Source organism: Rhinoderma darwinii, chromosome 13 (genome assembly GCF_050947455.1).
Source record: "Rhinoderma darwinii isolate aRhiDar2 chromosome 13, aRhiDar2.hap1, whole genome shotgun sequence".
NCBI lineage: Eukaryota > Metazoa > Chordata > Amphibia > Anura > Rhinodermatidae > Rhinoderma > Rhinoderma darwinii.
The window spans coordinates 55,433,305-55,448,874 of NC_134699.1; the positions used below are offsets into that span (position 1 = coordinate 55,433,305).

Genomic DNA, 15,570 nt, shown 5'->3' on the forward strand with positions numbered 1-15,570 from the left:
TATATATATATATATTACACTTACTGTACTCAACTACTGCTTGTTGATTTATTTTCATAGAACTTACAGTAATATATTTTGAAAGTCCGCTAAGTATGAAAAATAATAACAGCTTTCGGGTGGTCTCTAAAATTTCTATAGTGAAATTGAGATGGCTTGGATTCCTCTGTGCATTTATTTCCACCACCCATAAAACTGCTTTTATATTAAAAACAACATAAAATACATAAGTAGGACACAAGCTGTGTCCCCTGAGTTAATTGCAGCTCTATTGTATACATAAAGGCGGCCATTAATCTGTGGACGTCTCAAAAGTGACAGGAACGTCTCCGAGTAAAAACACAAGGCATCTACATGTAGAGGCATTTACCTAAATAGGAGCACTGTGTGTAAAGATATTTATCAAAATGAAATATTTTTATTATGGCTCAGTGGGCAGGTTCTACCACTAGCTGTGATTCATGAAGCCCCGGGTCTTAGGCCAAGCAAATTATAGTTGTGCAATGTTTTGTTAATATGCACATCATTACTTATGGCTATTCTTTAAGGCTGACCTGTAAAAAAAATATATTTTGCTATCACAGATAAGTCGAAATCTACGTATAATCAAATAGTTACTTTATAATACATGTCCTATTATACTTGATATTCTTTTTATAATATTAATAATAACATTTGTATATAATCATCACATTCTGATATCAGAGCCTGATGATTTTATAGGGATGAGTGGTGTTCCATGGGTGCTGCTCCGCTCTTCCTGCAGAAGCGGGCTCCTCCCCTCCTAATCACTGATTGACTGATAGGAAGTGCCCCTTCTTTGTTTAAAAAGTTATTTTTTGCTATGTTGGGGGCGGGGGTTGTGCTTTTGCTGATTTATTTTAATAAACGTTATTTTTTTTAATACCCTATGTAACTTTTACCTTTTCCATTATATTTTGTTTAATTATAATTGCAATGATATTATTATTAATCTTTATAATACCTATGTCCCTTATAACTGTCAACTGACCATTGGGGGGCATGGTTAAAAGGTACTATACTACCTATAAAAAAAATATTAGCACCCTATTTGGTTCAAATGTATAACACGGCATGTAACAGGGGCATAGCTATAGGGGGTGCAGAGGTAGAAGTGGCAACGAGGCCCAGGAGCCTGGGGGGCCCAAAAGCGCCTCAGCCACATAAGAAGACATCAGTATTATAAATGATATATAGTAGGTGGGGGCCCGGTTATAGGTTTTGCATTGGGGCCCTGGAGCAGCAACTTACGTCTCTGATGAAACCCCATTTCCATTGGAGATGCTGAGAGGTTAGATTGTTTTAACCCCTATGGATGGCAAAAATAAAACCTTCCTAAAGGCCCTATTACACGGGCCAATGATCGGGAAAATGAGCGTTCATATAAATGCTCGTTCCTGATCATTGCCCTGTGTAAACTGGGCAATGATCAGCCGTTGAAAAAGCAAATGTTCGCTCCTTGGCTGATCTACTAGCTTATTCAGCATTAGAAATGATCGTTGTCGGCATTTCCCTATGTAAACGGAGACATTCTGCCGACATGATGAAAATATATGGGGACGAACGATCGGAGTAAGGAGCGATAGTTCCCAAACATATGTGATCATTGGAGCAAACGAGCATCGATCAACGAGCTGTCTCGTTGATCGGCGCTCGTTGATCGGGCCGTGTAATAGGTCCTTAACAGTTTTATAAACAAATCTTTTTCGGAACAGGGATATTAGGATCTTTTTTTACCATCCTAAAAAAAGGTTCAATGTTGTAATTGGATCTATGGCTACTGGTGAACAAATTCATTTTATACCAGGGATACAAACTTGAGACGTCCTTAGGTAGATTTTTGGTTTAATAGAGGGTGCCCTCCTGTCTCTTTATGATGAAGACGCTTTTGACAGGGCACAATGGGGCTTCTGTGTAAATTCAAATGCTCTTATTTTTGTCATCTAATCCTAGATTGGTCAAGTAAAACCGGTGAATCTAAAGAGATTATATGCCCTGGTTTTCCGAATTGCAAATCTGGAACAAAACCACAACTTGTCTACTGAAATGAAATTTTAGGAATCTGTATTTATATAATGTATAGATTACTGCAGTGACTAAACCACTAACAAAATACAGGGGCATCACTATAGGGGGCAGTGGTAGCAGTTATACCTTGTCCCTGCAGCTGGAGGAGTCCTAAAGGCTCATCGGGCATATAAGACTCCGGTATCATAAATGACTACATGTTGGGTGGGGCCCTGTTACAGATTTTGCATTGGGGCCTCTGACAAAACTTTTTGGGTAATCTCACCCTTAAAATGAAACTCCCCTTTAATCCCTGTTAAGCAGCTATAATCAGCACATAGGTACAGAATGGAAAGAACGAAGCCATTTCTGCTCAGCTGATGGTTACTATGTAAAAGTCCAGGGGCGTAGCTATAGGGGGTGCAGAGGTAGTAGAGGTAGCAGTCGCACCAGGGCCTTGAGGTGGCCCAAACGCCCCTCAACCGCATTAGAAGATACTAGTATTATAAATTATATATGGTAGGTTGGGACCCTGAAATAGATTTTGCATTGGGGCCCCAGAGCTTCAAGTTACGCCTAAGTTACGCCATTTATATTGCTTTGCATATAAATAATGATTATTTATGAGGAGCTAAGATAAAAATGAGTAGAATGATTTTGTTCTTGGCCGCTTCAGATCTTGTACAAGTAAAGCCTCCATGTGCTTTCCCATCCGGGTGGAGGACAGTTGAGTGATTTAGAGCATATGCATTCCATAACTTACCTTGTAATGGGTTTATGTTGTGTTATTTTTACTTGTTGACTAGATTGTCGCTTGTCGCTGGTGTTTATATATTGTAACCCTTGTTCTCTCTCTGTGTCCCTCCGCAGGCCATGCACTTCCGTCTGTATACACAAGAGGTGTTGGAGCTGGGTCACAATGTCTCCTTTCTTCTTCTGCTCCCTGCCTCAGACGATGTCTGCAGTGCCCCAGGACAGAGTAATCCTTACACCCCACACTCAGGATTCCTTAACCTCCCCCTTCAGATGTTTGAGCTAGGTACACAAGCTTGTTTTCTTGCCTAGACATATTAGTGCTAACCTGTACATTAAATAATCTATCTAGCGTAGAATTTTCTTTCCCAGTGGTGGCTCAATAAATCACCGGATGGCCACAAATCTCTGGTGTGATCTCTCTGGGCTGCACACAGTGTTACTTTGTGGTCACATACACACAATCATTGTGTTTTGACTGAGCAATAGGGTCACACGTGAAGACAGAGACTGTTTTACCTTTTGTGAATTGTTGAAATAGGTTTATACTAAGTAATTCATGTAATATAGATGGCGTCTGGAACATGAATCCATTGTATTAAGTTCATTATAATGTCATTGCAAATTGCACCTACTAGACGCTCATACTTTAACTTCTTGTATGGAATGAATACAATTTGCCACATATACAGCAAGGATTCTATGCCGTGTGTTTAGAATTATAAAATATCTTCAGTATATAGTTTTGCATTTTCTCCTAGCCACATCGCAGTGCCATGGCCTCTTTATTAGCGGGCCTTCATATAAAATTGCAAAATGTGTCTCAAAACTTTGAGGTGCATACAAAAACTGTTGAGTGTAAAAAAGTGTCCTATTAAATAATGATATTTTAAGCCCCAAGCACACGACCGTAGTTTTTATCCGTAATTACGTATAATCTACAGACACATTCATGTCTATGGTGGAGCGGTACACCGGTCAAACCGTAACGCAGGGTCCTAAGGCAAGCTCAGGGAGGACAGAAACCTCCCGTGGAACAGAAGGGCAAAAGCCCTTTCTGTATATTTATGGAAGTGTCTGGGTCGTAGAAATAATCCGCAAAATATAGAATATGTCCCATTCCTGCTCGCAATTGCGGCATGGACTCGCCCGTCGAAGCCTATGTTCGTCCGTAATTGCAGAAGCGTTGCTATCCAACGTCAGTGGATTCCCCAAGAAAATGGCGCCTGAGCGATCATGTGACCTTTTCAAGGGGTTAGGACATGTTGGTTCCCTTTTTGTTGCGTATTCGTTTATACGGATGTACTATAGACCATATTTGCGGACAGCGTGCCAAATAAGCAGATGACTTGCGGATGACTACGGATCCGTATTTGCGAAGAGTAAAAAACACTACAGTCGTGTGCATAAGGCCTTAGTCTCTTTTTTTAGAACTTGGGTAGACAGATTTGAAATGCTTTCCGGATAATCTTCTTGCACATTATCACAGTCACATTATCAAATATACAATGATTGAAAGTATAGCAACCTCTAATATTACTATTGTGGAGAGACTATACACAGCCAGACAGTAGATCTAAGGCCTCATGCACACAGTTGTATTAAAGCTCCATCTTGTATAGAGTTTTTTTCTGTCAGAATCAAATTTGACAGTAAAAAAATATTGTAGCATGCTCCAACAAATGCCATATGTACGGAGCTTTTCTCCCTTTGCACCTTTCCATTTTCAACTGTATCCGCACCCTCAGGACGTTAATACAACTGCATACTATGTGTCGACCTCCTGACCCGCCATTTATTCTCGTAGGCCACAGGTCACGTCAGGCCTGCGGCCTAAGATGTTCCCGGGACCAGTGCCAGCCTTAGTAGTGTGCAAACTGTGCGAGTGCACAGGGCACTGCACTCTACTTGCATGTAGGGGGCGCCACTGGGCAGGCCATTTGATGAGCGCTATATCCTCTGCTTCTGGTTACACACGCGGAGGAGACAGAAGCAGAGGCAGCAAGAGATTAAGGAAGCTCCGCCCACAGCCTGTCCCTGCAGGAGGGAGGGGGTAGGTGCCTATTGAAGAATCTTTCTGTTGCTTGTGCCTGCACATGTGCCTATAAGTGTGTATATGTGCCACTGGATTTCTATAAATTTTTCTCTGTATATATGTCTGTGTGTTTGTATGTGTATATGTTACAGTATGTGTGTGTCTCTATACCTGTAGTTGTGTGCCTGTGTGTCTGCATTGTATATATGTCTGTGTATGCGTGCGTGCGTACGTACGTACGTACGTATGTATGTGTATGTATATGTGTATATATATATATATATATATATATATACATACACACACACACAGTATATGCATGCATACATACATACATACATACATACATACATACATACATACATGTGTGTGCCTAAGTGGACCTGTGTGTGTGCCTGGGTGGATATGTGCCTTTATGTATTTGTATATGCTCCATTATGTGTGTATACAGTATGTGCATGTGTGTGTATTCATGACTCCTGTATGTGTGTGTATATGCGTCTATAATCTAAATATAAATATATATATATATATATATATATATATATATATATATTTGAATGCATGTCTAAATATCTGCCATTCTCTATGTGCAGTATTTAAGTTCCAGTATGTGCATGTCTATATACATGTAGTTAATTTTTGGGTTGCGGAGGGCAACATTAGAGTCCCGAACAGGGCGCAATCCTAGGTAATGCCGGCAGTGGCGCAGTTGGGCATTATGCAGTGACATCACAGCCAGCGCCCGCCGGAGCCGTGACATTGACAATGGAGGGGGCACTATTATTGTCTATGGACAGTAAAGGGGCTTTATTGCTGCCTAGGAGCAGTAACGGGTGTAATTACTGTGTAGGGGCAGTAAGGCAGCATTATTATTGTAAAGGAGCACTACGGGAGGCACTATTACTGTGTTGGGACACTAAGGGATTACTATTGCTGTGTGGGCCATAAAGACGGGCACATTACTGTGTGGCAACTATTACCGTCTGAGCCACTATATGGCACTATTATTTTTAGTGTGACTATTGATATGGCACCATTATTTCTGAAGTACAGTGTTTGGGGACACTTTACTAGACAGCAGGAACAGTCAGGGCGCATACAAAGAGTGCTTGGGCCACCCAGATCGGACATTAAAAAAAATGTACTCATGCTCTCATCTTCTCTGGTCCGCAGGAGACACGCTCTGGACCCCCTCAGGCTGCCACATCAGACTGTGCCATGGCACATACAATATCCTGACGCTGGGCAGCGTGAGAACGTTACATGCGACGCAGCACACAACATCATAAAGCTGCCCGGTGTCAGGAGCTTGTATGCGCCATGGCACAGACCTTGTGTGTCGGGCCTGTTATAACAGCCTGAGGGGATCTGGTGTAGGCCCCTTGCGGGCCCCTTTCCTTGCCAAGACTGGTCGCAGTTGCACACACTGCGACCGCGATTGTTACACCACTGGGTACAGTAATGTGGGCATCTGGGGGAGTGGCAGGATGGGAAGGTTGTGTCGATGGTTGGGAACAGGTGGGGAGAGTGCTGAAAAAGCAAGGAGCCACATATGTCTGGGCAGCAAACTGCAGTCGAGTCAGAGCCAGGAGATGTCATCATAGCGGTCTGGGTCACAAATCGGGAAGATGTCACCTGTTAGTCACTAGATTTACCCTTACCGTAATTACTTATATGATAAGCAGTTTCCTGTAGAACTGGTATATATCACTATATAATTACTGTATGATGGTAATATTGAACTTTGTATAGTAGTTTTTATTCTGTAACATTATGGGAGTATTATTTAGTCATTAATTGATGGTAATATGTGGTCATGATATAACCGTATTATTTGACCCTTGTATAGTGGTATTACATGATAACTGTTTGACTACATAATTTAGAGGTATATTATCATACATAGTTCTTATGACAGAATAAATTATTTTGAGGCAGATCTTTCATTGTTCCAGCCCCCACAGTATTGATTTTCATCACAAAGTAACATCCAGGGACAATTTACTGCTAAGCGGATGTATCTAAGCCTATGATGTGCTCTAGAAGTTATATATATATAATTCTGTACATACGGTACGTGATAGAGCCTATACGGCAGCACATGGAAGCCGTAGTGTTCCTATATAAGGAAGCCATATAGCCTCTGCGCACACGGCTCTCCGTACGTGTGAAGATATCCTTAGCTCTACACCTGACAAATTCTGCAGGGATTTGATATCCCTGCTACTGCTTGTTTTCACTTGTGAAGTAGCATCAAAAGTAAAGGAGCTCCAAACTGGAACATGACTTTAAATCAAGCCTTGCCATTCTTTATGCCATTGAATCACTGCAGGCTACCAAGTTATTAGTGCATGGTAATATAGCCAGCTATACAGGAATTGTTCAATATTATAATGTAATATAATTTACTTATTAAAGATGAATAAAGATTTGAAACGGTTCCCAAAATGCTAATCCTAAAGTTTTTATGAAAAACTTGATCATGAAGAATTGATTCTACCAACCCTGTGGATGGATGGATGGATGGATAGATGGATAGAGAGATGGATGGATAGATGGATAGAGAGATGGATGGATAGATGGATAGAGAGATGGATGGATAGATGGATAGAGAGATGGATGGATAGATGGATAGAGAGATGGATGGATAGATGGATAGAGAGATAGATGGATAGAGAGATGGATGGATAGAGAGATGGATGGATAGATGGATGGATAGATGGATAGAGAGATGGATGGATAGATGGATAGAGAGATGGATGGATAGAGAGATGGATGGATAGAGAGATGGATGGATAGAGAGATGGATGGATAGAGAGATGGATGGATAGAGAGGTATGAGAGAGATAAGATATGGGATTGATAGATATACATTGACATCTATATAATTAAAATCAATGAAATTTATGTTTTTATTATATAAACATGAAAATGATTCACAATGGTGCGGTTCTATACAGATCAACCCCCTTCCTTACCCACTAACCAGCCCATTGCTCTCATTCTCATTGATCAATGATTGATATAAAGATATTACTTTATGTTTTTAAGAAATTCTGTAGTCAGGGCTGATGTGAGGGCTAGATAGCCGCCTAGATCAGTATGCATACTGTGCGTGTGTGTGTGTGTGTGTGTGTGTGTGTGTATGTATGCGTGTGTGTGTATATATATATATATATATATATATATATATATATATATATATAGTCCAGATACAAATTAACACAGCACTCCAACACAGCTAAATATTAGGCCATGTACACGTTACCAAAGGATGCATCAGTTCCTCAACTTGAATATAGAAAAAACCATAGGACAAAGGAACGGCACCAGGTCTTCAATGAGGAAGAAGTACGGCTACTTTATTCACATCAAGTGAGCGACGTTTTGGTTCACCACAGAACCTTTCTTGATCTTGAGAAATGTTCTGTGGTGAACGAAAACCTTGCTCACTTGAGGTGAATAAAACAGGCATGTTTCATGTTCATTGAAGACCTGGTGCCTTTCCTTTGTCCTATGGTTATATATATATATGTATATATATATATATATATATATATATATATATATAATCACACAATAAAATGGCTACAGCGCACTGTGAACACTAATGCCACCTAAGCCACTAAATATAAATAAATAAATATGCATTACTGATAAATCTACTTACAATAGGGAGGTTCTTAGCGCACATTTTGATCAAATTGTGTGAGCCCACTTGCCACGACAAGGTGACCTCTATGAGGTGGGAACCTACGCTGCATATATATACACATTGAAGGGGCAGAACTGTACACACCTATATGATCGTTGCACACACGAACATAACATGTATGCCCAGCAGAACCTCACTATGCATTACCTTATATGTTACTGGGTAGTTCAGGGACTAATTGTGGGGGACATATTCTAAAGCTTCTGTCTTGGGCACCAAAAGAGTTGTAGCAACTGGATCATGGTACTGCATAAGACCCGCTTCAGCTGCTGCAAAATCTTGAAAAGAAGTAGGACCTTCATATTGTTCAAAGATGTTCTGCAGAAGGTGTATCACACAATACTATTCCCCAGTTGCTGCATTGTAAATTATAATGAAATAATCATTGATTATAAAAGTGAAATATATTTTGACATATTTTTATCTTTAATAAAAATACCAATTTAATAACTTTATCAAGGTTGCTTACTGTATATAGTAATTGTTGACTATTACTGAGGATTCTTATTGAAATACACGAATTAATGGGTTAAATTGTAATCTTTAGTCCCGCCATGGATGAGCATTATTAAATTTAATGACAAATTCTATTACATTGCATCTGTCCACGTACCATATAAAAACAAACACATGTATTTCTATGGTTATCATTATCGGTCTCCTAGGAAAATTGTATTCACGTTTATCCAGTTTAACCCATCACACCCCTGGGTGTACCCATATTATTGCTTGTTTGACAGTAGGACTAAGTCATGTCGGACAAGGGAGAAATATCAGTTCACAGAAGAGAGATAAGGTGACATGCCTGAGGGTGTATGGAGCCAGCCAGGATGGAACCAGGAATTGTAGTCCCCTTGTGATATGTCACACACTGGCTGTCCTGACCTGCCCAGCACTTATAATGTTGCTGCAAAAAACTGTGGGTCATATTCAGTGGCGGATTAAGTAGGCCCTGGGCTGTTACCCAAACTTGGGCCCCCCTTCCTCACCGTAACTATTTTTAACACTACCTTTTTGGGCAAGCATTAACAGTGTTACGATTCCCCTTGTCACAGCGCGGTGTCCCTACATACTGACAGGATCACACTGTGCAGGGACACAACCTCCTGACAAGGGGAATTGTCTATCAGTCCTGGACCGCAGAAAGACTTTTTGTGAAATACAAGGATTTCCTATAATAAACATGTCAGGAGAGGTGACAGATTCTCTATAAATCTAGTGACTCACAGGTGACGACGTCTCAGATTCTAGTAGTTTTTTTCCTCTTTTCTTCTCCATCCGGTCCAGCGCTCATGACGACTTCTCCCGGCCATGACTCATTTCTGCAGAATTTGCCACTTAGACGTCTCCTCACTTTTCCAACATTTCCACACCTATAAACGAAAATAAAGTTATCATGGTGCCACATAGTGTACCCCTAAATATAATAGCACCAAACACTGCGCGCCTGAATATAATACCACACACTGTAAAACACCATACACACAGCCCCCTGTACATAGTGCCACACACAGCCCCTGTAGATATTACACACCCCCATAGATATCGCCATACACAGCCCCCTCTATATATCACACATCCCCCTCGTAGAGAGCGTTACACACAGCCCCCTATAGATAGTGCCATACAGCCCCCCTGTAGAGAGCGCCACACAGCCCTCCCCCTCTTGTAAATAGCACCAAAAAGCCCCCCCTATAAAGAGCGCCACACACATACCACGGTGGATAGCACTACACACCCCCCCTTGCCTCACAGCGCTCCCCCTTGTATATAGTGCCTCACAGCGCTCCCCCTTGTATATAGTGCCTCACAGCGCTCCCCCTTGTATATAGTGCCTCACAGCGCTCCCCCTTGTATATAGTGCCTCACAGCGCTCCCCCTTGTATATAGTGCCTCACAGCGCTCACCCTTGTATATAGTGCCTCACAGCGCTCCCCCTTGTATATAGTGCCTCACAGCGCTCCCCCTTGTATATAGTGTCACACAGCGCTCCCCCTTGTATATAGTGCCACTCAGAGCTCCCCCTTGTATATAGTGCCACACAGCGCTCCCCCTTGTATATAGTGCCACAAGGTTATGTACACATTTAAAAACTTTATATTATAATTATATATATATATATAGTATGTCTGTGTATCAGTGTGATTGATTGATTTTATTAAAAAATATTTTTACTTTTTGAGATACGGCTGCTTTGTATCCTGTATCCGTCAGGTCAGCAGGACTGACGGGATCAGTGACACGCAGGATCCACCTCAAATCTATCACATCTAAGATTATAATTTAGCGCAGGGCCCGTTTCACTGATCCCGTCAGTCCTGCTGACCTGACGGATACAGGATACAAAGCAGCTGTATCTCAAAAAGTGAAAATATTTTTTAATAAAACGTAATTACAAAGTTGCACCAAACACACATTTTTATTAAAAAAAAATAAAACCGACGTTATTTTTGCGACGTTTTTTCCGTAGACAATGCAGGTTTCGTTTTTTATCGTTTTTATGCACACATTTTTTGCCATTTTAGAATTTTTATTCATAAAGTTTGAAAATAATAGTAAAAAAATAAGCTTTTTTACGTTTCAGCTATTTTTTTTTGGTAATAACATTGTTTTACCCTAAAATAGACCTTTTATCTGTGATCGTCATTGTCTACCGTAAATTTTAATATATTACATGTCTATATTAGGGTAATTGGGTCAGCGCTAGCGTTACAACAATGATTGGCGGGGGGGGGAAACGTTTTTTTTGGGGTGGGTATTTTATGTGTATTTATTATTATTATTTTTTTTTGCACTTTACTATTTTTTATTACTATGTTCTGATCCTCAAAGGTCAAAAAAGACCTTTGGGGAACTTTATATCTACTTTCTCTTTGTTTTACACCATGTTTTTCCACTGTAACTGGAGCTGCACAGCAGCCCCAGTTACAGGGGAAATCAGCCTTCTCATAGTGACGATTGTCACTAATAGGGCTGTGCTGGGTCTAGTAAGACCCAGCAACAGTCTGCCACTAACGGCACCCGGCGATCATGTGACCTGTCACATGATCACCGGGAGGAATAGAGACAGCGCCGCTGCTGCTGTCTCTATTCCTTTACACAGCGTTCATTGAACGCTGTGTAAGAAGACATCGGAGAAGACAGAAGCAGCGAAAGCTGCTTCTGTCTTCTCCTCAGGGTCCCCGGCAGTCACTGACAGCCGGAGACCCGACATTCAGCTGCCCGATCGCGCGGGCAGCAAGTTAAAACCCGAGCCGTAGAAAGTCTATGGCTCGGGTTTTAAGCACCCGTCCCTGACCGCTGGCCGTAAAAATACAGCCAGCGGTCGGGAACCAGTTGGGCAGGAGGATAATCCTGTACTGACCTCAGCGCCGGTGACCGCCCGCCGGCTCTTCTCTTGCTGCTTTGGAGTAACAGAACAGCCGTCCGTCGCTGTTCTGTTACTCAATGGCGGCGGCCCGCACTGTCAGGGAGGCGTGTCCTACCCCTGGATCCCGGCGAATTCCCTGCTCCTCCCCATCTTCGGCCGTTAGCAGCGCTAGCGCGCTGAATAGATTTAGGAGATAATGTGCGTTTCGGGCTGCCATGGGCCCCCTGGGAGCCTCGGGCCCCGGGCGGCCGCCCGAAACGCCCATATGATAATCCGCCACTGGTCATATTAACCCTCCAAGAGACAAACTGAGTGTTCGTAGCTAGAGAGATTTTTTGTACTTACTACTGAGCATTACCTAATATAATGTATCATTAATAACTCCCGTTGTAGCTATAGGAGCTTTGCCTGTGGCTAACCTGCCAATCCGTCAGTAGCATCTCACCTCCGAACGTCTGGCAGACGCCTGTTCAGGAACCTTATCCTCCTCCTTCACCTCATACGCGATAAAGGTCATGGTTTGGCCGAAACGCTTTGCCTTTCTAATTCATGACATGTAATCGAATGTATGAATCAAATTTTCACACATTTTGCAACAAGAACCTTCATGATTTTCCTCTTTCTTGAGTGCTGAGGTTATTTTCTACATTATATTCGGGTTTTCCAAGCCGAACCTCGATATCACCGAAATATTTACTGAAGTGAGTGCATCCCATCTTATTTCTCTTGTTATCCGTCAGTAGGCACGGAATGTTTTACTACAGCCATTAGTCTGCTGGTAAATATACAGGGCGGCTATAGGGAATTTTACATTTCAACTTCATAAATACAATATTACACTAATCCTTTTGTTAAAATGTAAAAAATGTTGCCTAAAAATTACATATTTCTCTAGGGTATACCAGAAAGTTTAAAGCCAACCACTGCTTAACATTCTCTGCCAGTTCTTGTCTATAACGTTTGATATCTGTGATGTTCTGATGAAGGGTAATAACAAACCATAATAATAAAAAAATAATTATATAGTCTAGACAAATCCATGGATCAACTTTCCACATGTTTACGGAGAAAAATTGCAGTTCCTAATACCGGTTCCTATGCAATCTTCCTATGCAATCCACTGGGGAGGTGTCTGGCAGTCCAACTTTAAAACTCCCCGGCGTTCAGTTGTTATTGAATGGGGGTGCTCTGGTTGACCATACAAATCTGCCCATGTCCATCAGAGTGACTGGCTATTAGCACTGGCACTGCCGCTGGCTTTTACACAGGCCAATTATCGGGCAAACGAGAGTTCACAGAAAGCTCGTTCTCGATCGTTGCTCTATGTAATCAGGGCAACGATCAGCCGATGAATAAGCAGACACTCGTTCATCGGCTAATTGTATCGTTATTATCGCTGTTGGCAGCACATCTCTCTGTGTAAACAGGGAGATGTAATACCGATATGATTGAAAGGCATGGAGATGAGCGATCGAAGTAACGAGCGCTTATTCCCATACATCGTGAAAGGAGCAAACGAGCGCCGATCAACGAGCTATTTTGTTGTTCGGCGCTCGTTTCCACGGCCCACGTCAACCCGATTGACTAATTTAAGCACCATTTCGTAGAAAACTAAAGTGTCCTATACTCCTCATTAAAGCACATTTCCAGTTATCCCCATAGAACTTCATGTGAAGATGTCTGTCAGGATTCTACAACATAAAAAATACTACTGTCACTTGCTTCTGGTTTGGTGTGATTACAGATTATTTCGTTGTTCTGTTTATTTATTCCAAACATTTAAAGGGGTTGTCCGGGCACGGAACTGTTTTTCATACTGACTACCTATCCACAGGATAGCTCATCAGTATATGATCGGTGGGGGTCCAACACCTGTATCCCGCAGCGATCAACTACTACGGCTGCCTCTAGGCACTGGATGTCCATGCTGGAAGCAGATGGCTCCGGTCACAGTACAGCAGCCGTGCTGCAGTCCTGCAGCTCTGCTCCTATTTAAGTGAATAGGAGCAAAGTTGCAGTTTTGCAGAACGCCCGCTATACAGTGTATGGAGCCATCTGCTTCCTGCACCGAACACTGCATACAGTGGTTAACATCCGGAACAGCTGATCGGTGCAGGGTCCAGGTGTCAGACCCCCACCGATCATCCACTGATGACTTATCCTGTGGATAGGTCATCAGTATGAAAAACGGTCCTGTGCCCGGACAACCCCTTTAATATGCCATACTTGTCTGATTGATAGGGCAAGATCCCTGGACCTCTACTGATCAGACATTTATGGCATGTTTTATTGAATGTCTCTCCTGGGAAACCCCTTTAAGCCTTTTTCATGTTCTGTACAAAGTCGAGCCAGGTCCTTAAACAATGAGCATAAATACAAATAGTCAAAACAACTATCCCAGACTGCAAAATTGCACACAAAAATGTTTCATTATATTACCTCATATTTCTGCTTTTCCAACTTAATTGCTTTTAATTAAACTTTTAATTTAGTGGAACATGCTGTGTGCTGTACCATGTGCTGATTGTCTGCAGCTATTACAGCAGTGCCAAGATGATGCAATTTATGGAGAGATTCACTTTTTGCCCTAATTGACCCCAAAAGGCGCCATCCTTTTTAGTTAACCCTGTGTTCTTCTGAACTGTAATTAGCATGAATGTATGAGCAATTCGAATAGAGGGCATATACAGGGGCGTAGCTAAAGGCTCATGGGCCCGGGTGCAAGAATTCAGCTTGGGCCCCCCTACCCCTCCCCAACACCACCATCATCAGACCCCTGCGTGCGCCTATACCCAGATGCCTTGCCCAACAGCCCTCAGAGCATAATGCCCCCACACAGTATAATGCTCCCATAGCTGCCCCACACAGTATAATGCCCCATAACGTATAATGCCCCCATAATAGCCCCATACCATATCATGCTCCCCATATCAGCTCACACAGTATAATGCCCCACATAGCTGCCCCCATACATTATAGTGTCCCCCATATCAGCCCGCATACAGTATAATGCCCCCTATATCAGCTCCCCATACAGTATAATGCCCCCATATCAGCTCCCCATACAGTAAAATGCCCCCTATATCCGCTCCCCATATAGTACAATGCCCCCCATATGCGCTTCCCATACAGTATAATGCCCCTCCATATCAGCTCTCCATACAGTATAATGCCCCCCATATCAGCTCACATACAGTATAATGCCCCCATATGAGCTACCCATACAGTATAATCCCCCCCATACAGTATAATGCTACCCATACAGTATAATCCCCCCATATCGGCCCCCCATACAGTATAATTCCCCCATATCAGGCCCCATGCAGTATAATGCCCCCCATATCAGCCCCCCATACAGTATAATTCCCCCATATCAGCCCCTATGCAGTATAATGCCCCCATATCAGCCCCCCCCCATACAGCATAATGCCCCCATATGTGCATAATATAAAAATAACATAATTACTTACCAATCCCCGTTCCCATGCTGGGTGGAGGATCCTTCGCCTCCTCCGGTGTGTGCTATGAGTGACTCGATGCAGACAGGCGCAATGATGTTGCTACATCCCGCCAGCCTGCGTCGAGCCGCTCAGGGCACAGTGAATGCTGGATTAAGGAGATGTCAGCTCCTTGCTCCAGCATCGAATGGAACCGGGACCTCGGTGA

At 42.4% G+C, this 15,570-nt stretch overlaps 1 protein-coding gene across 1 annotated transcript in view; it reads left to right on the top strand.

The window, feature by feature from the left end:
• ANKFN1 (ankyrin repeat and fibronectin type III domain containing 1) overlaps window positions 1-15,570 on the top strand; it is a 278,523-nt gene that overhangs the window by 213,389 nt on the left and 49,564 nt on the right. The window contains exon 14 of the mRNA XM_075846863.1: window positions 2,899-3,067. Within this exon, the coding sequence (XP_075702978.1) occupies window positions 2,899-3,067 (169 nt within the window). The remainder of the gene's footprint in view (window positions 1-2,898; window positions 3,068-15,570) is intronic.